Source organism: Akebia trifoliata, chromosome 8, assembly GCF_017979445.1.
Source record: "Akebia trifoliata isolate Shusen 1 chromosome 8, ASM1797944v1, whole genome shotgun sequence".
Classification (NCBI taxonomy): domain Eukaryota; kingdom Viridiplantae; phylum Streptophyta; class Magnoliopsida; order Ranunculales; family Lardizabalaceae; genus Akebia; species Akebia trifoliata.
The window spans coordinates 37,305,247-37,329,169 of NC_141382.1; the positions used below are offsets into that span (position 1 = coordinate 37,305,247).

The following is a 23,923-nucleotide window of genomic DNA, read 5'->3' on the forward strand; positions in this document are numbered from 1 at the left end:
TAACCTGACAAGTTTCTAGAGTCATAAAAAGAAGATTAAAATCTGCAAAAACAAAATTTGACACAATTACAATTTGCAAATCATCGTCCGAGTCGAAGCTGTTCTTCGCCCGAATCTCAGAAGGATACGAGAGAGATGAGTTCCATCTTAACGACGCTGACGAAGAAGCGAGAAGTGGATTCCATAATCAGAGACACAATTGATAAGGTCCTCGTTCTTCGCTTTGGTAGATCTTCTGATCTCGCTTGTCTCCAACTCGACGACATTGTAAGTTCTCTCTCAACCAATTAGGGTTTCTTCTCTCTCTCAACGCTTAATTGTTTCTGATTAGGGTTTTTTTATTCCCTTTATTAATCTCTGCATCTTAAGTGCTTTTAATTCACAACCAAAATTAAGAAATAAACATATCTTATGTTGCAGAAACTGGTGATTGTTAGCCCATAATATTGTAACTTTTAATTGCAAAAAATTTATCAAATTATTATTTCTCTCAATCTCTCTCTCTCTCTTTTCCTTTATACCCAAAATTGGGAGATTGGAGCGAATTTAATTAATAATGCATCATTAATACTTTGGGTTCTTAGTGCTCAAATCATTCTTTGATTGTTTATTATATAAAGTGAATTGTGGAAGTTCATCTTGTTAAATTTTTTTAGGATAATTGGGCATCCAACGTCATTAGAAGACCAATAAACGTGTTCCATTTCTTTTAATTGAGATTAGAGAAGAAATTTCCCTAGGTACCACATGTCACTAACTCATTGGCTGTCTTCGCTGTACACGAAAGACCCAATGGCGTTAGACTGTATAAGAACCCGTTTTAACAGGCAGGTTGTTTCTACAAATTCTTGGTTTGATGTTATTATGCTTTTTAGTTAATTATGCACTCCTTCCTGATTGAATGTCTTTTACTTAATATCTGCTTCGAACACAGCTTGCCAAATCGGCGCGGGAAGTTTCTAAGTTTGTAACCATTGGGTTGGTAGATATTGACTCAGAGGATGTTCAAGTATATGTCAAGTATTTTGACATCTCTTTGATACCTTCAACTATATTTTTCTTCAATGCACATCACATGAAGATGGATTCTGGGTACGGCTCTTCTTCACAAACAAGTTCTTTCTTTGTTTCTTTGGGGTTCATTTATGAAGAACACTAGAGTGTATCTATATATATATATATATTTGTCTTTTTGATGTGACCGTTCATATCTTTGCATTTGACCTTGAAAGTGCCAACTTCCTAAGTTGGTTAAATTTTGTGTATTTTGATACCATGATGGGTTCAAAATCCTGCCTTCACCCACTAATTACTAACCACTAATCTGCTTTCTTATCAAAATTTGAAAAATAAAATAAAATATAAATCTTTCAATTTGACTTCAACATGGCTTGCATGGTTCATTGAACAAATGTGGAAGACCTTCAAAAGCTCAAACTGAAAATACAATAGGAAAGGTTCTTCATTTGCATATCTACACAATATAGGTCATATTATATAGAATTATAGATTTTGTTCAATTGGAGCTTTTGTTGGTGATCAAGTAACTACATTCCATTGTATAACTGGTGCTTGATTTCATTTTTGTTAGAATTAATGATGCTTTTTTTTTTCTTTCTCCTTGTATAGCTAATGTCATCATATTTTACTCTTATCATGAATTTGTCTTTTATATTTGTCCTACACTGGACCTTCTACAATCTTGTTCCTCCATTCTAAAGAGATTTTGTTTTGGTTAAGATTATTTTTGTTTGATAGGTAAATAGAAATTTTATAAACAAAGAAACAGAAAAAGTACAAAGGGAGGATGAGATATCCATCCCAAAGAGAAGAAAAGAAAAACACCAAAACACAATTGACCCCCAAACAAGTTACTCCTCCTCCAAGTTACACATCCTATCCCACCTTACAAGAAAATCCTCAAAAAAGACCTCTCTAAACACCTTGAGAGCCTTGTCCCAATAGAACAACAAAGCTAACACCGAGGTGATAATACCCCTAGCATCCATCTCTTTCTCTTCAAAGACTCAGCTATTTCATTCCTTCCAAATAGCCCAGCAAATGGCAAAATGCGTCAATCTCCAAAGAATCCGCTTTGCTTTCCTGAATGAGTTACCCCAATGATGCCAAACTTCAAACAAGGACTGAATCGAAAGGGGATAGCACCCATAAATACCGAACAAGGAAGAAAAGTGATCCCATATCTGTTTAGCGAAACTGCAATGAATAAAGATATGATTTGAGGTTTCCCCATTTTCCTTACATAACCCGCAATAGTTTGGCATCACCCAACCTCTCCTAATGAGTTGGTCCGTTGTAGGTAGGCGCTCCAAGACTGCTAGCCATATGAAGATAGAGATCTTTGCAGGCACTTTTGGTCCCCAAATAGTCGATGTTGGAAAAAACTCCTCTGCAAAATGAGAATGGAAGTTGTACAAAGAACATATTGAAAAAGACTCATCCTTTCTAGCCACCTAGTTCCTTTTGCCCTCAACATTAGAGAAAGAATTAAAATTCTTTAAGCACCTCAATAACCTCCCTAATTCCTCTACCTCTCAATCATTAAAATCTCTCCCGAAGCCAAAATCCCAAGCCACTAAAATGTCTTCCCCCGATTTGAAACAAGAAATTGGCTGCTCTTTCTTACAAGAAAGTGCATAAATAAGGTGAAATCTATCCGTGAGAGAACTGTCACCACACCACTATTCTTCCCAAAAACCAACCCGGTCTCCTCTTCCCACCTTGAACCTAATGTGATTCCTAAAAAACGACAAACCTTTGAGTATTCCTTTCCACACCCCACACCCGAAGGGGCCTTTTGCTTCTTTACTTTCCCACCCAAAAACATTCTCGCCATACTTACTATTTATAACTTTTTTCTAAAGTCCATTCTTCTCTTCCCCAAATCTCCTCAACTATTTGCCCAAAAGAGTGGAATTCATCCTACTAAAACTCCTTAAACCAAGGCCTCCTTTCTTTTTTGGCGTGCACATCTTTTTCCAACTAACCCAATGAAGATTATTTTTTGATATGTGGTTAAAATTATTTTTTTGATATGGCAAAGATCTTTATTGAAACGAAACACGGTCGAGGTGATCATGAAAAGTACAAAAATAAAAAAACAACAAAAAAGAGAAGAAAGAAACCCCAAAGTTCACCTCAATGCAACACATTCAACCCCACTTTATTATGAAATCTTCAAAGAAGACCCCAATTGATTCATGGAAAACCTTGCTCCAAAGAAAAATAGACCCCAAAATTGAGAACAAAATTCCTTACAAGGAAGTCTCCTTTCCATCGAAAGTCCTAATGTTTCTTTCCTTTCAAATCTCCCAACAAATCGCAAAGGGCGTCAAACTCCAAAGTTCTCTTGAAGGCCGAGAAACCCACTCCAATGGCTAACCACCCAACTACTAAATCATGAAAATATTTTGGAGCATCCAAGAAACGCCAAAAAGACCCAAAAAATGCAACCAAATCTCAGAAGCCATCTTACATTGCAGAAGTAAATGGCCCACAAACTCTTCATCCTCCTTACAAAGGCAACAAAAGATCACCGAAATGATTCCTCTCTTCATAGCATTGTCTATTGTCAGAGTTTTACCCAAGGAAGCCACCCAAATAAAGAAAGTCACTTTCGAAGGAACTTTAGAACCCCACACTTCCACAACAGGGAACGATTGAGCTTTTGAACCTACCAACCTGCAATAGGACTTAACTGAGAACACCCCATTCTTATCCGGATTCCAAACGCACGAGTTCTCCTCCTAGAAGGAGAGAACCACAAAATCTACAACAAAGACAAAAAAAGCTAACAAGTTCACCTCCCAATCATTGAAGTTTTTTCTAAAACCAAAGTCCTACGATAAGCTTGTTCCCGTATTTGACATGAAGGAAGAAAAAGGGTTCTTCCATTTTCATAGACAACTCAAAGAGACTAGGATATTGCTCCCTTAAGGTAGATTGCTCACACCATCGATCCTCCCAAAATCTCACTCTCAAGTCATTACCAATCTTAAACCTAACAAGATGCTAAAACAAAGGACGAATTTTTAAAATTTCTTTCCAAACTCCGCAACCAAAAGACATCCGAGAACCACCGCTAACCCAACCAGAATGCCCCTCACCAAACTTTGCAGCAATGACCAACCTTCATAGGCTATCCTGCTCAAATCCAAATCTCCACAACCACTTTCCTAGGAGGTCTTGATTCATCTTCATCAAATTCCTCACCCATGGTTGCCTACCTTCTTTGGAAGGTACACACACTTCCAATTAACCAAATGGAACTTCTTACTTGTTTAGGGATATTCTTTGGCAGTGGTTAAAATTATTATTAATTTTTTTATCAATAAAGAAGAATTTATTGATAAAGGGAAAAGAGGGGGGTCGAGTGGACCAACCCAAACCAAAGAGGAAAGAAACAAGAACAACAAACAAAATAAACACAACAAAAAACTCTCACGACAAAGAACAGACCTGTCCCATCTCATCACAAAATCTTCTAAGAAAATCCCCCTAAACTCCTTAAAGAGTTTACTCCAAGAAAACAAGAGCTCCAAAACAACGAAAACTAAACCATCCTTCGAGACTTCTTTCCCTTCAAAAATACATTGATTACGATATTTCCAAATCCCCCAACAAATTGCCGATGGAATCAGAGACCAGAGAGTCCGTTTAGAAGACGAGAAAGCTCCTCCCCACGACAACCAAGACTCCAGAATTGACTTAACAGATTTAGGAAAGCAACCCACAATCCCAAACAAAGATAAGAAATGCGACCAAACGAACTGAGCCACACTACAATGAATAAGTGGTCCACCGATTCCGCCTAAGATCTACACATACAACACTGATTCTGCAAAGTAAACCTCTTCTGATCAATTGGTCCATAGTAGCAAGTCTGCCTAAAGCAGCCATCCAAAAAAAATCGAAATCTACGGAGGAATCTTACCACCCCACACAAATGTATAAGGAAAAGTCATAGCTGAACTAGGAACTATACAATCATACAGAGACTTCACCGTAAATTTCCCGTCCCTCGAACCTCCCCACACTCTTCTATCTTCCGAGGTAACCTCCATCCTACCATCCTCCAATATAGAAATTAACATCCCAAGGCTATCCCCCTCCCAATCATTAAAAGATCTTCTGAACCCAAAATCCCAGCTAACCACCCCATTATGCCAACTTCTGAAACACGAAATGACCTGGTTCTTTTTCAACGACAAGGCAAAAAGATCTGGGTAAAGGTCCTTAAGAGGACTATTACCACACCACCAATCTTCCCAAAATCTCACCTTACTTCCCCTCCCCACCTTGCATTTTATGTTTTTCTTGAGATGCAGACTCCTTCTAAGGATACCTTTCCACACCCCACACCCCGCCGCCCTTTTAGCCGGACCACTCTCCCACCCATTAACATTCACCCCAAATTTATCTGCAATAACTTTTCTCCAAAGACTCTTCCTCCTCCCCAAATCTCCAAAGCCATTTTCCCAACAGAGCCGAGTTCATATGACTAAAATTACGGAACCCCAAGCCCCCATTTCTTTTTGGCAAGCATAAATTCCTCCAACTCACCCAATGGTGTTTTCTCTCTCCCTCTTTACCATGCCATAAGAAATCCCTGCAAATTCTAACCAACTGCACTTCCACATTTCTAGGCAAAGAAAACAGAGAAAAAGTATATATAGGAATACTAGCCAAGACACTTTTAATAAGGGTAATCTTTCCCCCCTTGGATAAAAATTTGGCCTTCCATGAACTCAGTTTCTTTCTCAACCTCTCGAGAACCGGCTCCCAAATTTCCTTCTTATTATAACCCATACCCAAAGGAAGCCCCAAGTACGTAGACAGCAAAACACCCATCTGAAAACCTAGCAAAGCTGCTGCCGCCTCCACCCCAACCTCGTCACCTACTCCAAATAACTTACTCTTACGAAGATTGACCGGAATGCCAGAAATCGCCTCAAAGCATCCTAGCAGACCACTCAAAAAACTCAACTGTCTAGGCGAGTAATCCAAAAAAATTAAAGTGTCATCCGCAAACTAGAGGTGAGATATAACATTCCCTCCCACCTTAGTAGAGAAACCAGAAAGCTCTCCCTCTACCACCGCCTTGGACAACATCCTACCCAACGCCTCCATAATTATCACAAATAAAAAGGGGGACAGCGGGTCTCCTTGACAAAGGCCCCTAGAGCTTCTGAAATAGCTTGCTGGAGAACCATTGACCAAGATCGAGAAGGTGGGGATAGAGATGCACTTCATAAGATGCACTTCATAACCCATCCAACCCATCTTTCACCAAACCCCATTCTCCTAAGCAAATACTGCACTAGATTCCAATTCACATGATCATAGGCCTTCTCTAAATCCACTTTGCAAACTAACCCCGAGATTTTGGCTTTCCTACGCGAGTCAATACATTCATTTGCTATAAGAACCCCATCCAGAATTTGTCTCCCTGCCACAAACGCTCCTTGAGCTGGCCTAATGACATTGCTAAGCACTACCTTCAAGGAAAACATGTGATTAAAATTATTATTATTATTCAAAAAACACTAAATCTTTGATACAAAGAAAACATGAGGTTAAGAGGACCTATCAAGGAAAAAAACCCAAGGTAACTACCCTAGATCATTCACTATGAGGTCCATATGTAGACAAAATCCTCAAAAATAACCCTTTACTAGAACAAGTTTAAAAATTTTCTTTTGATAGATGATTTGTTATTCATTGAGAAAGGTGGTCGATTGACCATCTTGCTACAAGAGATAACATAAGCAAGCAAGGAAAATAAGGTAAATACACAAACTTCCTAATCACAAGACCATGCCCTTAGGGTTCACACAAGATAAATCATCTCACCTAAAAGGAAAATCCTCAAAGATGAATCCCTCAAATTCCTTTAAGACCTTACTCCAAAAGAAAAGGCACCCCATAGAATTAATGATCACTTCCTTAATTGCTCTCTCTTTCCCTTAAAAGGCTCGATTGTTCCTTTCTCTCCATTTGGCCCAACATAGTGCGAATGGAGTCATACTCGTTAGGATCTTTTTCTTTGATAAAAACACCAACAAATGCCGTGAATGAAATGGTGTGATGAAATGGACTATGGAAAATTCCAAGGAATTTTGAACAAGGAGAGAGAAATGGTACCAAATTTTCAATGAAAAAGGGAAATTAATGAGAATATAATGAGCATCTTCCCCACTAGTCTCGCACAGAAAACAAGTTATATCACAACAAATTTTATGAGACTTGGATTTTATATATATCATTTTACTTTGTGGTTAAGTTGAGAAGTGTGACTAAGTTAATGATTTCGCATCATTCTGCACACACATTACCATTACATTCTTTTATTTTCTTGATAAGTACATAACTGCTACCTTCAAGGTTCAACTTTCTTATACAAGAAAATATTGAGAAATCCCCTATCTAGGAAAAAAAGCTTGCAATCATTTTCTATACAGCTTTAAAATGTCTTCTTTTGGGTTTGGACGTCCTTCTATTAGTTCACTCTAGCTTATTATCACTAAGCAAGTTAAGGAGGTGTGGACAGGACAACCTGGGTTTTATTGATTCTAGGCATGTTCTGTTTTAGGAAGAGTGGGAAAAGCTATTTGGGTGGTGAATTATAGAAATGGTCTCAAGAAAATGTTTTAGACCTAAAAGCGCCCCCCCCCCCCCCCTCTCCTGTGAAAGATTTCGATAAGGCCAATTGGGTATGTGAAACACAAAGTTTTGCAATAGGATGTTGAAATTAAGTTTAGGTTGGGGTTAGGCATTGATCTAAGATAGAAAATTAAAAATTAAAAAAAAAAATTGAAGAAAAATATAATAGAAAAGATATAAGAATTACCTTGGAATCACATCCATAGTCAAAAAGTTCACCAAATTTCTGGAAAAATTCGGAAAATTCACAGTTTGAGGTTCCATAGATTTAATTGACGATTAATTGCAAACAAGGTTGAATCGTCAATTAAATCAATGATCTGCTGATTATAATATAAAACTCCCGTTAATTTGGCTCCTAAACTTTACTTGCATCTCACCATGTAAAAAAAAAACGAAGGAAAATTTACTAGTGACGTTGCAGTAGGGACTTCTTTCTAAATATACCCACTTTTGGGGCTGTATCTTACTACCCAATTAATTATCTTTCTTAATTAAGGGCCCCTCCCTCCATAAAAGATTTTCATTCTTAATGCCCTCTCACCCCATAAAAATCTCTTTCTTAATGCCCCTGACATTTCTTTCTTAATGCCCTCCGCCCCATATAAATCTTTCTTCCTTAATACCCCACCCCATAAAATGTCCAAACTTAAACCTTGGAAATCAACTATTAAAATTGTCATACTTAAACTTCTAATTGTTATGATCAATACCTTAACGTTTATCAATTTTTTTATTCTTATTATGACACATTTTTTTAATATGGATTTAATTTGTAGCGTTTGTGAAAAATGCACATATTTTAAATGTATTGAAAGATACTGCAATTTTTTTAAATGTATTGAAAGATATCATTTTTATAGTCTCCGAAACTTTTCTGAAATTTTCCCGAATTTCTTTTCAAAATTTATCCAAATTAAGCGAATTGACGCCTTGACGAATAATAGCTGAATCCAAATTTTGTTACTATGATCACACCAAGATGACTTCACACCACCATATCTAGTGACTGAAGAATTTCTCAATTTGATATTTGTAAATTTTTGTATTTAATAAATTGAGAGAAATCAATCACAATGGCCATATTTATAGGTTCTCACATTTTAGACCCAAAATTCTAATCCTAACATGACTTAAACTTTGACCTTTTTGACCATGATATACAAATCCCGTCAAAAAATAATGCCTGTATCAGTATTTTGCTTATAAATTTCTCAAAACACATCAGATTTGTAAAATCTTGAACTCATAGGATAGGTAATTGAATAACCTTTCAAATGATACCATAATCAATCTAATAGGATAAGTTTTGATCCCTGATTATAAGGCCTAAAGAAATGTTACGATGTCATGTGAATAAGTACTCAGACCCAAATTGAACTCCTAAAATCTCTAGGAAACAACTCAAAATTGTAATGTGATAAACCTAATTAATTGAAAATTAGCCCCAAAAAAAATAAAAGTGATAAAAAAAAAAAATCTGGACCCAAACAAAATTTCCATTGGGACCTGTGAATGTTGGCTTGATTTGCATTCCGCATTAGGCTGGCTCCATATTTTGCATGCAAAATTATGACTTCTATCACATCTACTGGGTACTGTACAGCCTTCACTGATCGAGCATACCACTTAATTTCATGTCAGAATTTGACAGATCTTTATTGTGCTACTACTACATTATACATTTTTCATGCTAAAGATAAGCTGTCTGTCAACTATGTGTTTCCTTTACCATGCTTCACAAACCCACTTTCTGGTGTTCTATATTAAAAGATTTCATTTCTAGAGTAAGCTCCATGCATTTTGAATGATTTCATTAAATAGCATGATCTTTCTTGAAAACTGAACGCTACGATGAAGTTACATTTTACTGGTTATTCAGGACTGCAGATCACACTAAATGGATAGGTGCATTTCACAGAAAGCAAGACTTCATTGACGTCGTAGAGGTATGTAGAGAAATTCACTAAAATTAATGAACTGAATAATAGCAATACTGTGGATTTTCGCCATTCACTTTGGCAAGTTGTTAATTGCTGATCTTAATTGTTTGTTTTTTAAGAGGTACAGTATCGGTGTTGTTAGTTAAGTTAGTATTAATATAGGATGTTCTCTCTGGATCCTGTTGCATTATCATTGTGTCTGAGACACTTGTCATTGGAATTTCTAATCTCTACCATGAATGCTGCTTTGGTAATGCACTTGGTCAAGATTATGGGTCATTACCTTAAGTATTAATTAAGTGGCCACCATGCCACTTTGCATACTAATATTTTCTTTCTGATAGGCAATTACATAAAAATATTATGCTGCATACAATGACAGATATGTACATGTTGTTCAACACAGATTCAAGGTATCATATATGGCTCTTTTGGTGAATTCAAAATCAAAATGCAAATATACCCTTACACATGTGTTATTATAGGTTGTTAGTCATATTTATATCAGAATTTTTTTTTTTTTTAAATTTTTATGCACAAGCAAGGAAAACAATGTAAGATAGCAAAAGAAAAATATTCATTCAACATAGAGATATCCAATAACCTTATCAATATAGTTATCCTTAGAAAAGGGTAGACTATCAAGCAATTATACATTTATTCTTGTATTGAACAATTTAATATTTTATTGAGGATGGAAACGTCTGATATTGTTTATCTGGTCTTGTATTGTTACCTTACCTTTGTTGAAGGGAATCTGGGAAATGAAAGTTTTTTTAAAAAAAATGAAAGGTTGTTGAGTGGGAATCAGACTTGTGCCATTTGGAAGCTTAGATTTTTTTTTAACTTTAAAGAAGTTTCCTTGAAAGGAAATTTCAACCGTTTTGGAATTCTCAAACCAGTAGAATTTATTTTTTAAGGAGGCATTATTATGAAAAGAATTTCTGAGCTCCAACAAATCTCAAGCAGACAAGGACAGTTCTTCGTATAAATGAACACCAGACTTTGTAATCACCATTAAAACCAAATCGAAAAGCTCAGTACGTATAATGAAGCACAACACTAGAATGAAGTGGCATCAAAGAAGGGCTAAAGAAATCAGTTTTGGTCCATTCAATGATATATATGGTTGAAATTAACTTGCTTTTAGTCTAGTATTGTCATTTTTTAGTTTGAAGATATCCTCACTGCCTCTTCCATACATGTGGCATGTAACAGGGGGCTGGACCCATCATTTGATGGTCATCACTGCAAGGCTCTTCTAGATTTTTATTTATTTATTTTAAATGTACACATCCTAATAATCATCATTTTATCTACAGAAAAATTGTTGGATCTTTTGTAATGATATTCTTGACATTTTTGTTTTGTTTTCATTTAAAAACAAAAAAAAACAAAAAAATCTTAACATTTCAATGTATGCATGAAATTGAATCTATTATTCTTGCAGGCAATATACAGAGGAGCAATGAAAGGGAAACTGATTGTGAATTGCCCCCTGCCTCCTGAGAGGATACCAAAATTTCAATTGTTGTTCAAAGATGTGTAACCAGTGTAAGCCTTATTTTCCTATGTAAGTCCCCTTTGAATACATTCTATTGACCTTTTCATTCAGTTACCATCAATGACCTGATTTTTTTTCTTTGCTCAATTTACCATTGTATTCTTAGTAAAGGTTTTTATGGAGCTGTCTTTGTATAACAGATTTTGATTAAACTTAGGTTTTCCAACCGTTTGGGAAGAATGCCGAATTCCTCTAGTTAGAGAACTATTTTTTTTTTCGGTGAGTATAAATTTTATTAAGCCAAGGAAGAAAATACAAGAAAAGCAAACAAGGCGGTCGAGTTGGCCAACCAAAAAGAACACCTAACTAGTGTACAAAGTCTCCCAACGAAAGACAAAGTCTTCAAAGAAAACACCCTTAAACTCAGGACATAACTTACACCATAACAATAAAAGACCTAAATCTTTCAGCACAATCTCCTGAGTTGTTGATACTACCCTTAAAGATTCTCCTGTTCCTTTCCAACCATAAGCCCCAACAAGTGGCAAACGGAAGCAGCCACAAAGTATTCAATCTCCCGGAGAACAGAGAACTTCTATTGTCACACCAACTTTTCTTATAACACCCTAATTAATGAAATTATAAATGAAACACCAAATAAGGATAAACACTATCTATCTAGTATACTTCTAGGTTTTCTTTGGAGAAGAAACCTTAGAAGAAGGCGGCCAAAGAGCATATCTCTTGATAACAATTGTGGTGGAGCAGTCCTTTCTCCTTTGGAAACCTGAAGTGCTTTCAAAGGTGTGTGAGGCTTATGTCTTGAGGTTCACCTTAGAGCAAGGTTCATTAAAAATACCCTAAGGCGCAAGTAAGAAACGTAAAAACAGTTGAGGCTTACGCCTCATACCTAGATGGGCTCAGAAGGCATACACCTTTTGGCTGGGGCATATGCTTGTAAAATCATTTAATAAACAAGGATAGAAAGAAGATTAATCTCGAAAAAGGAGTCCAAAGCAATCATTCTTGTCCCTTGAGAATGGCAATGGTGGGAGATCCCTTTGTGACCCACATATTTGAGTTGGATGACTTTTTCTCTAGTGTGGATGCCTGGGTTGTGGCTTGGACATGCTTCTCTCTCTCTCTCTCCCTCTCTCTCTCTCTCTCGCTCAATCTGGATTTGTAGAAGGGTTTGGTAGTGAAAAGAAAGAATGGTCAACCCATTTATTTAATTCTATTTTGTAAGAAAAAGTAAGTCTGGCAATGGAAGTTACATCTCATTTGTTTAGCAAATAAATCTCTCCTTGGGTTGGTAAACAAGTGCAACTAGTGATAATTTCATTATTTCATCACAGGATGGTAAACTTGTCCATATGAAGAATATTTTGAACAATCCATGGGACATTTATGAGTCATTTTCAGCAGCAGTTCATTGTCACACAAAATCAGTACGTTCTATCATTACTGACTAATAAAGAAGTTCTACTTCAATTAATGGCTTAAATGAATAGTCCATATTTATCAAATACAAATCAACTTTTAATAAGAATATCTCAAAATGGATAGAGATGATATCTATGTTGTGGACAATTCACTATGAGTTAATCACCAATTTTTGTTAAAATCATGATAATCACAAACTTAAATATAAAAAATTTCAAAGTTGCCAATTATGTTAGTTTATTTTTCTAATATTTCTGATTATTATAAGATTTTATTATTATTATTATTTTAATTTGATCCTTTTTTTCGCCAATTTTTTTGTATCCCCTAGTCGTATTATTAACTGTCTCTATGGCAGGCCCAGGCTGAGGTCTATGTGTACACAGCATCATTTTCTAGGGGATATCGGAGTGGCTACAAGTGTGAGGATCTGCCATGAAGCTGTGAAAAACATTCGAATATCCGTTTCAATGCTAATGTTGAGAAGGCTGGCAGTGAAACTCCCAATGGTTCTCATAACAAAGTGCCCACCACATGGTCCAGTAAAACAGCAGCAATGCTATTTCCAATGGCAAATCTATATATGTATTCAGTTTGATTCCCTCTAGGGGTTGCTATTCGTGGTTTGGTGTTCTTCAAATGTTATTAAACTTTTTTTTACATCAAAACTTTCTGTATTCTGTTGTGGAAATGTCGGTACATAATCCATTTCTTTGACACACAAATAATGGTTACACTCCATGACAGTTGCACCATTCCTGTTACAGCTACGGTTAAGAACTAAACAAATCCGGTGCTTGTAAACCTTTGAATAAATTGTAACATTCGGTTTATAGAAACCTTAACTGTAACTTGACCAACTTGATCAAACCATCCCAAACCGGTTCAAGATCAATTGGAGCATCTTTTTTCTTTCTTTTTTGAAAAAATGAAAAATATTTTAAATATCCAATTGGCTCGGTAGAAGTATTCAACATTGAATGAATCAATAAGGTGATCGATTTACAGTGGAAAAGCACCCACTGATTTCTTTCCAACTCAACCCAAATGTGTTCCAGAATAGTAAAGCTCAAAACACAAGGATGGAGACTTTGAAGCTTTGCTGTAAATTGAAACAAAACAGACAAGTTTTCATTAAAATATGATTGATATAGTGGCCACAAGAAGACAATCTCCCAAAGGTCATCAATGTAGAAACAAAGAAATATTACACAGTTTTATTAGGATTCCAATGCTGTGCGGTGATGGTCCTTATTTAGCATCCTTGGATAAGAAATTGTTGGTCTGAATCTTCCGAGCGTTGCAGAGGTCATCGACACAATCCCCTCTTTCAAAAACAGCTGCAGCCCCCATCCCTGTGCCTGCAAATTTGTAGACATTTGGGGTGATCAATTGTAAATTTGTCAACGTAAAGGAGAAGAACTTGATCATCATTCATGTGAGGGAGAGTGAGAAAGCAACCCACCTATGCACATTGATATCACTCCAAAGCGGCAATCCTTGCCTCGACGCTTCATCTCATGTAGGAGAGTTGCAACGCAGCGGGCACCTGTTATAGAGAATAGCAAGCAATTGTAAACCATGCCCCATTGAATAGGATAAAGGAGGGATCATATCACACTAAGCTTCACACAATAATAACATCACCTGTACTAATAGAAGGCTGAAGCCATTGGTGAACTGCATTATAAACCATTCATTTTTGGTGGAAGGTGTCTATAATTACTACTATCGAAATTGGAATATAAAAAAAAGGAGTATTATTTCCTTCACGCAATTACTGAGGACAATGACACCACTTAGATTCTATAAGTAATCCCTGTCTATAAATTGCTCCAGCAAATATTTTCTTAGATCAAGAGGCCAACTTAATCCCCTATTTCATTTTCTGTCTAATCCTCATGTCTTGAGTGTTTTAATAATTGAAACAGATTAGAGAAGAAGGCACAAGGAAGTGGAGTGATTATAGGTGGGGCTTGCTATTTTGCAAAGCTTGTTTTTCCTTTTTACGATATAGGATATCAGATTCTATAATCATTATAATGTGTAGAGGCCATTTTGTATCTTGGAGGCCGTTTTTTTATATTAGAGTAGCTTTACGAGAGAAAATGAGAAATTTGATGATGATTCGTTTGTGTACCAACTAGGGGATGGGCACTTGCAAAGCACATTATGCTAGAAGTAATGACATAGCTTAAGTAATCAAATTGTTTCACAAATTCTACAAGGATAACTATATTACTTTATCTACAGTAGCAATAATAAATTTTCTGGTCTGCTCTTTTTTTTTTTTACAGGAGTTTAGTAAATAATAAACCAAGTTATTGTAGGAATTTCAAATTAAGTATATAAATTATATTACTTCAAATTAAAGTATATAAATTGTTAATGGACATCACTGCAACGAAGTATAGCAGAAAAAAGTTAAACAGTCCGGAATTGCTTGACCCAACCTGAATCAAGTAATTCAGGTTGGTCGGATCTGGATTAAGTGAAAGAAAATGTTTTGGATATGGATTTATCTTGTAGGATCCAAATAAAAAAATACACATCTGAATATGGATATACTTGGATCCAACCCATTTTAAGCCCTTGTTAGTGTGTTGATATTATTCGAGTAAAACAAAATTAGCTTCATTGGCGTCAGGCAGCATTTATTGGAGGTTTTCAAATAAAGACAATAGAGTTGGTAACTTGCTGTAAGTTGAAATTCATTAATCAAAATTACCTGTGGCACCCAAAGGATGTCCTAGAGCCATAGCACCTCCATTGACATTCACTTTTTCTGGATCGAGCTCCAGCTTCTTACGGCAATAAACATACTGAGAAGAAAATGCCTGCATAAAAGTACCATGAGATTGCAATCAGTTAAAAATGTTGGATTTCATCATAAAAGAAGAAGCAATAGAGAGATAATGCCCTAAATTACTACCTCATTTATCTCAAAAAGATCAATGTCATCAAGTTCAAGACCAGCAGACTTCACTGCAGCAGGAATTGCAACAGCTGGGCCAATGCCCATGACAGCAGGATCCACTCCAACAACATTGAAGCTCCTGCATGGATAACACAAGATGATAACAATATCTTATAATGTTAGGAGAGAGAAAGCAAATTAATAAGAAGTTTTAAGCGATTACAGAGAGCCCAATACAAAAAAAAGGAAAAATGAAAAAAATAAGCAAATAAATATTCTTGAGAAATATTTGGCACTTTAATTCTCAATCATACACTAGTGATTTTGGAAAAAACACTCCAAAATAAAATTAACAATATGGGGTGCCTCTTGTAAACAAGCTAATATACTTCATGGTCCACCCAAAGAAACACTAACGTGAAGCAATTTTTGGAATATATATGTATGTATGGGTCAGGATCCTGTGACTCACGAAGAATGACTCATGGAAAAAACACATGATCCCAACCGTTTATATACAAAATCCCACAGTTTAGATTTATCCTCGAGATAAGTAAATCCAAGATGAATGTTATGGAGATATATATAAATCTTGGCAGTTGGATTTTGTGTTTACAGGATTAGGATCATGTGTTTTCTCATGAGTCATTGGAACCTGACCCAGAGACGGACTCGATATTCCTATTGAACTCAAAGTTTGCCTGAGTTGAGTCTTCTATCAAGATGGAGATTACATGCCTGAAGACACCAAGAATGGGAAGTCCTTTCTGCATAGCCAGACTTCTCTTCATAAGGAGGACTGCTCCAGCACCATCACTCACTTGGCTAGAATTTCCTGACGAATTTATACACGAGATGAAATACTTAGGATTGGCATGCATGTGATCCAACAGATTAGCAAACAGTTCAAGCAACAGATAGCACAAGTATGAAATCATAGAATACCAGCAGTGGTGGTCCCATCCTTCTTAAATGCAGGCTTGAGCCTTGCCAGATCTGACATTGACGAGTTCGGTCGAATCCCATCATCCACAGAAATTGTAACAGGTTTTTCATCTCCAGTTTTTGGGTCCACAATCTACAAAGATGAAACATCAGCACTTCCACACAAAAAAAACCTCTCACTCCTCTCCTTCAAATTGCTAGGGCGGTGCAAGAGATTTTACCTTTGTGGCAACGGGGATAATTTCATCTTTGAATTTTCCAGATGCGGTTGCTGCAGCAGCTTTTCTGTGAGACTCAACCTAAGCACACATATTTTAAGGGGTTTAATCATCCAATAAAATAACTGTCTTGGAATACAAGACCAAAGCAATGGGTCTATAGAACTCACAGCAGCCTGGTCTTGCTCTTGTCTCGTTACACCATAACGATGTGCAACATTTTCAGAAGTAATACCCATGGGAAGAAGACAATCTCGGGCTTGCACAAAGCTATTTACCTGGTATTATTGAAGGGAAAGTAATTGTTAAAGAAACAATTCTCAAAAGGAAAAAAAGAATTTATTTAGAGAACATACTTTTGGATTAACTGATGCATCCATAGAGATTGAATTTACTGTCATTGACTCCAATCCTGCCCCAATGCCTGTATTGACAACCAAAAAAAGATAATGCTACACATTCAATTGGATGATGAAACATGACAGATCCTCAAAAGAAAGATGTGCTCTTACCAATGTTGTAAAAACCAGCTTTTATGGAGGCAGCTACATCTGCAACAGCTTGAAGACCAGATGAGCATTGTCTGTTCACAGTCCTGATGGGAACAGTCTCTGGACGAAGCAAATACATTGTAATTGTGAGAGATTAGAAATAAAATTAAAGAAAAAAAGAGAGGAATCTTTACTATTATAATGAGAGAAGGTGGAGTAGAAGTGGTTCGACACCAAATGTTGGATCCCACAAATGCCCCCACCTTGACCAAGAAAATTGCAACCCACGACCGTTGGTAAACTTTGAAAATTACAAAAATATACCCTTTTTACAAAGTAATCATCAAAAGCCCTTTAATCAATATTTTAAATTACAAATAAGCCCTTAGATACACATGCTTTTGCAGAAGCCACCTTCTAGTCACAAATAATGAATATAAAGGTAAATAAATACCAGGGAAGCCAGCGTAGAATGCTGCCATCCTGCATTCACTTGCTCGTTGGGAGCCTGGTGCTAAGACAGTGCCAACAACAATGTCATCAACTTCACTTGGGTTGAGATTAGTTTTCTCTACCACGGCCTGCAGTGAACAAAGAAACAAAAGGGATTGCAAGGGCAATGAACCAAAAGTAAGAGCTCGAAATTCTTCAATCTTGTTAAAACCGAAGGGGAACTAAATTTCATGCCTAATGGAACAAGTATTAACAAACCTTCAAAACAGGTGCAAGTAGATCATCTGGGTGTGTATCCTTGAAACTCCCTCGCTTCGATTTGCAAAGTGCAGTTCGGTACGCACTGTACAACATGGCATGGAGAAAAACAGGACAGGAGTAAGAGAAAATGATTAATAAGAATAAACAAATTAAGAGACAAGACCAACAAACATAGCTTGCAAACACCATTTTCCAAACTGAAATGACTTACGCAACAATTACAACATCTTCCCCGAAAGCGGCAGTTCTTTGGTATGCGGCACTATCCCCAGCCAAACAAATGGACGCCTTGCCAACCAACCAATCAAATAAAACCCAATTCAGGGAAAGAAAAAAAAAAACAAAAAAACAAACAAAAGAACAAAATCTAGCAAACAGAACTACATTGTTAAAACTTATTTATGTTGCTGCTCATTATTGGATCTTGGTACCAAGTCTTACACAGACCACAAAATCATCAAGCCAAATAGTTCAATATGTCGACTGTCTCTTGGATTGAGACATAAACCAACATTCAGCCCAGGGGTGGGGCCAGGATTTTCTTGTAGTGGGGGCAAACTATGGTTAGTTATATAGTCGAAGAACTTGAAGATGAATGGCTTTAGGGAGAAATTCAGAGGTTTTTGGTTAGAAGTTGAAGAAAAGGACATTTAGGTCATTTTCAATTAGTATATGAGAAGTCCCGGTCAAGAGGCAATGTCATCAACAAAAAAATTGAAAGGGGGGGGGGCAAAAATTGGAAGGAGGTGAGGGTGTAGAGGCAAATGGGGAGAGAGGTGAGGGAGTGGGGACAAATGGGGCATGTAATTAGTTGAAAATATAGGGTTGTCTCAAAGTTCTGTGGGAGCAATTGCCCCCACCAGCTCTTTCTAGCTCCGCCCCTGTTCAGGCCACGGGACATTTTAAACTACATTATCTAAACATTCTTCACCATATATAAACCTTTATACCACTTTTGCAGTGGTAACAAGTTTTAGCTCTAGATAAGAAAGATAAAATAGTCCCCCATTAATTGGGGATTCACATGTAAGTATCGACTGCTTCATCCATCAAAGATATAGTTTTCCTTTTTCTGGCGAATGTTCATCGAACATGATAGACCTCATGCCCATAATAAACCAATACACCAAAAAGCACCAAGGCATCAAAGTCAACCACTTCTCCCTTTAAGGTCGCAACCAAAGAAATTCCCACATCAAAACAATCTGAAACACTAAATTCCATATCTTTAGAAACAATATAAAAACCCTAATAATTCAATAAAGTTGCTGAGAATAAAACCCAATTCACCAAAAATCCTTAATCAATTCCAAAATATCAAGACTGAAGGCAGCTGAAAAATCATTTGAATTACACTAGTAATGAATCAGAAAAATTATCAAAGTGAATATCTAAACCTAATTCATCATAATTCAGCTAAGTAGTATAGAATCAAACCCATTTCACCAAAAACCTTAATCTATTCCAAAACATCAAAACGCATGGTAGCTCAAAAATCGCTTAAATTACATAATATCATCGAAATGGATCATATATTAAAAAAAACAAACATAAAAGTGAAGATCGAAACCCGATTCACCATAATTCAATTAAATCGCATAGAATCAAAACCAATTCACCAAAAACACCAAATCTAATCCAAAATATCAAAACTCATGGAAACTCAAAAGATCAATTGAAGTACATAATTCCATCAAAATAAATTATATAGATCATCAAAGAAAAATAGAATCACTCAAATATTCCACATAGAAAGACTTACAGAGATTGCAGATTCATCTCTCTGCGTCTGAGATGAGAAGGAAGAAGAAGAAGAAGGACGAAGATGTTCTAGTAAAACTCTCTGTCTGTTAATGGCTTTCTCCATCTCTCTCTCTCTCTCTCTCTTACAAGATTTTGATATTTGAAAGAGAAACTGTGTGAGTTTTAAGATCAAAACGTGCTCTTATATCCTAAAACTTGGGATGATTCAGACAGACTGCCTCTCTCTCTCTCTCTCTCTCTCCACTTTTTGGCCTCTAGCGGGTGACACAGTGTCATGTGCTTTTGCACGTTATACACATTAATTAGATGGGTGATTTCTCAAAAAAAAAAAAAAAAAAAAAAAATGTGTCATCTTCAAGCAATTAATCATGATCAAAATACGCTTGCTTCATTAACTTCAGGTTAAAATCCCTTGGATATTTCTCAAAAAAAAAAATGTGTCAATCAATAATCAGAAGGAAACAAATTCTCTGTAGTATTGTTTTTGTTTTATTTTGAATCGTGATAATTTGACTACCCCACATGGCAAACTCAATCGACTATCCTGGCGTGACAAGTTCAGGAACCGTAGATCTATACTCTTTGAGATACACGGTTGCACTTTCCCATAAAAATGTGTATCTCGAGAGAACCATTTATCCCGAGGAGTACAAATCTTCGATTCTCAAACTTGTCCCACCAGGTAGTTGATTGAGTATGTCACGTGGGGTAATCATATTATCACGACTCTTTTTTTTTTTCAATAAGAAAATGGGCGCCTTGTCAATAAGACATCAAAATCACTTTATTTAAGTTTGGGAGTCCAATGATCATCCATTTTTTCAAAGTTTTTCTCTTGTCAAATTTGTGGGTTTTTTTTTTTTTTTTAAATCTGGTCTAGACCATGAATCTTTGGGTTGAAGTGTTATATTTTTCAATGTGATGCTCTTTCTACTATGGAAAAAGTGCTAAAAAATGAAAAAAAAAATGCTGTAGAACATCTATGCCCCTTAACCAAAAACCCATGATTTTTCACCCCAAATACATCAACTTTAAACTCTTCAATCCATAGTTTTTTACCTCATCTTATCAACGAAGATGTTTCAGCAAAACTCTATATTTATTTAATGGCTTTCTCCATCTCTCTCCCTTTCTATTTCTATTACTTACAAGTTTTTAACATTTGATTGAGATCGAAACTATGCACATTTTAGGACCACAATGATTTTATATCATAAAACTCCGGGTTGATTTATATGATTCACAAAAGTTAGATTAGATTGGTGATTTAAATGTACATCCATGTTTTGGTCAATATTATACACAAATACGATCATGTGTTTTAAAAATGACGATATGCCCCCCTTTGCCACACTTTGTATAAGAGAGTCAGATAAAATGACCTAAATGTCCTTGCTTCAACCACTATAGCTAAAATCCTTGATCTTTCTCTTAGAAAATCTATCATTTAAGGAATCATATCCTATTTATCATTTTTTTCCCCATACTATTTGTCAATGGTTGAAAGAATGCCACACCTACAAGTCATCAAAATCACTTTGTTTAAGTTGAAGAGTTCAACGGTCATATTTTTCTTTGAAAAATTACTTTATCGATCCTGATAGATGGACTTCTTTTTAAATGTCCCTTAAATATTGGACAATAACTTAATTGTCTAATTATTATTAATAATAATAATAACTCCCCCTCACCTTAAGAAAAATTTTAAAATATCCAAAAATAATTTTCTCACCTCTTTTAACTTATCAAAATTTTTCAACGGTCGTTACAATCCATTATGATGATTTGTGATGGTGAAAGGAGAATTGCATGCACATAATTTCAAAATTTTATCTTTCACTCTATTTTTATTCTATTCAACCTCATCTTCTATCCATTGTTTTCAATCTCATGTTAATCTCTTTTATTTTTCGAAAAACCCTAATATTATTCTTGAGGTTAGAAGGTTGAAGTTGATATCTTAAAGTTGAAAATGAGGGGAAAAAGTTTAACCTAAGGGGTTGAAAATAACTGGTTTTGGAAAGAAAAGTCAAGTATTTTTTTAACTACATGTTGAAGACTAGGACATTTAGACCATTTTCAATCAGTTTATTATAGAAGACTGAGGTCAAGGGTCATCTCACCAATTTGAAAACTTAAGGGTATTATCCCAGTCTGATATCCATCAAAAGTCCAAAACGTCGATCGGTACGCCTAAATCGTTTTGTATGTGAGTCAAGTCAAAGTCAAGTTTTGAAGGAGAACAAATTTGAGGCGACCTCCAAACATAGAAAAAACCAACAAACAAATACGTCACCGTACCTCCTCGTAACAAAACACGTGGCATTTAAAATTTATTTCACGCCCTACATTTTAGCCAAAATTTGAAATACCTCTTAAAATGACACGTGTAACTCAATGGAGAGGTTTCTTCAAAATATTGAAAAGGCTACTCGCTTCAAAGTTTCTCTTGATAACGTGACCCGTAAGGCGGGGCAAGGGCACACGTTAAAGTGTAATAAATAATACACTTTGGAAATTATGTTTTATACTGAAAATGCCTTAAAAAACAAGTCACCCCATTTTATGTCACGTGGCATTTTGTGGCTCACTAACCATATCAATATGTGATTCATCCCTCGGTGAATCTACATAAAAAAGATTAATTTGATTGATGATGTGCATCTATTGATAATCATAACTGAACGATACAAACACACAAGTTAATTTTTTGACCGAGATTTAATATCTCACATAAAAAAATTTATTTTTTGAACAAGACGACTCAAACATATCCAAAAACTCATCCGCAACGACTCGATATCGGGCCTGGACGGGACTAGACACGAAACCGAGTTTTAAAACCATGTTGATAATAATATTGTCTTAAGAATGATGTCTAATTATTGCATTTAAATTATTTTTCAAGCGATTAGATTTTATGGATAAAAGTTAAACACAATGATTTTCGGTACGTAAGTTCACCAAGAGATGGACAACATATCCCTACGATGAGTGGGTCCCCAAAAATGGCACGTAATATAAAATGGGGTGCCACCTGACCTCGCTAGGAACGGGACATCTGACTGGATCCCTACTCATATGCTATTTTAATTAATATTTGACAATTTGATATGAACTATAAAAAGAAAAGAGTCGTGATCCATAACGGTGTTCCGTTTCTATAACAACTTTAAGTGTTTACATGGCACATTTTTACTGGAGTTCAAACACTCTAGGTTGCATGAACAACTGGGTTACGAGTCTAAGTGTTTTAAAGTCCAACAAAAACTAGTCTGGTAGACACCTTACCTTTATTACAAGAACATGACACAGTTCTGGATCCTACTTAAAGGAAAATTATATAAAAAACAAAAAAATAAATTTTTTATTAATTAAAAGTATTAAAATTTTAAAAATTATATAAAACATAAATCTGTCTAATGTTTTAGTAATTCCCTAGTCGATCTTAAAGAGATAACACACTTGATTTGACACATTGCAAAGCACCTTTAACATCGGAAGTTCAAGATCGTCTTACACATCATTAAAAAAAAAAAAAAAAAAAAAAAAAAAAATCTTGTGGGACAATCCAACATGTTATGTTATTTTATGAAATTAAATGAAAAATAAAAATAAAAAAAAATAAACCTTACTAGATAGAAGAACATTTTCAATGTTTTATTTAATAGAACATTGAATTGCCAAGAGAATTACTAAAATATTGGACAATCCTACATTGTGATTCGTTTTAATGATATTTTAAGTAGTTAATTTTTAATAATTATTAATGAGTGATCTGACCTATTTTTTTTTTTTATTTTCTTTTAATATTCTTTACCTTGGAACAGGCCCAATAATCATTCAAAAACTTTCTCGTTATACACTTATACTTCTAATAATAATAATAATAATAATAATAATAATAATAATAATTTGATTAATGATCTATTGAAATTATCGAAAAAAATCTAAGACTCAATTATGAAAAGTGATCAAATCTATTAACTATAAGAGTCCTGATAATATGACTCGTCAAGTGGCATACTCAATCGACTCTGGTGTGGACAAGTTCAGCAACTATAGATCTGTATGTCCTGGGATACACTTTTTTTTATGGGGAAGTGCACTCATGTATCTCGAGACGTACAGATCTATGGCTTCCGAACTTCTCACGTCAAGGAGTTGATTGAGTATGCCACGTGGCGAGTCATATTATTATGACTCTTTAACTATAATTCACCAATGTCACTGAATATTTGTTATAGTAGAGCCATGAAAATTGTTGTGGGCCAATTCAGTCTCCATCAAATATTTTACAT

General features: G+C 35.6%; 2 protein-coding genes across 5 annotated transcripts; one reads left to right on the plus strand and one right to left on the minus strand.

Moving 5' to 3' along the window:
- The first annotated feature begins 37 nt into the window (after window positions 1–37).
- Window positions 38–13,328, plus strand: LOC147396670 (mRNA splicing factor, thioredoxin-like U5 snRNP). Of its 4 annotated transcripts, none has more exons than XM_086451708.1 (6): window positions 38–267; window positions 935–1,092; window positions 9,566–9,632; window positions 11,077–11,180; window positions 12,932–12,949; window positions 13,024–13,328. In XM_086451708.1, exons 1-4 carry the CDS (start codon window positions 136–138, stop codon window positions 11,173–11,175), a joined length of 456 nt encoding a protein of 151 aa, XP_086307834.1. In that variant the 5' UTR covers window positions 38–135; the 3' UTR covers window positions 11,176–11,180; window positions 12,932–12,949; window positions 13,024–13,328. The 4 variants fall into 4 exon arrangements, with proteins under 4 accessions (XP_086307834.1, XP_086307832.1, XP_086307833.1 ...); XM_086451707.1 differs by having other exon boundaries at window positions 39–267; window positions 11,077–11,199; XM_086451706.1 differs by having other exon boundaries at window positions 12,932–13,328.
- Window positions 13,329–13,682: 354 nt separating this feature from the next.
- On the minus strand, window positions 13,683–19,777 carry LOC147396671 (3-ketoacyl-CoA thiolase 2, peroxisomal-like). The gene is made up of 14 exons (XM_086451704.1): window positions 19,621–19,777; window positions 18,070–18,146; window positions 17,856–17,940; window positions 17,599–17,725; window positions 17,166–17,264; window positions 17,010–17,077; window positions 16,824–16,931; window positions 16,657–16,734; window positions 16,436–16,568; window positions 16,229–16,325; window positions 15,506–15,629; window positions 15,302–15,410; window positions 14,039–14,122; window positions 13,683–13,934 (listed from the first exon to the last, which is right to left on the minus strand). The coding sequence occupies exons 1-14, from the start codon at window positions 19,723–19,725 to the stop codon at window positions 13,825–13,827; spliced, it is 1,404 nt and encodes a 467-aa protein (XP_086307830.1). The 5' UTR covers window positions 19,726–19,777; the 3' UTR covers window positions 13,683–13,824.
- Window positions 19,778–23,923: the final 4,146 nt, after the last annotated feature.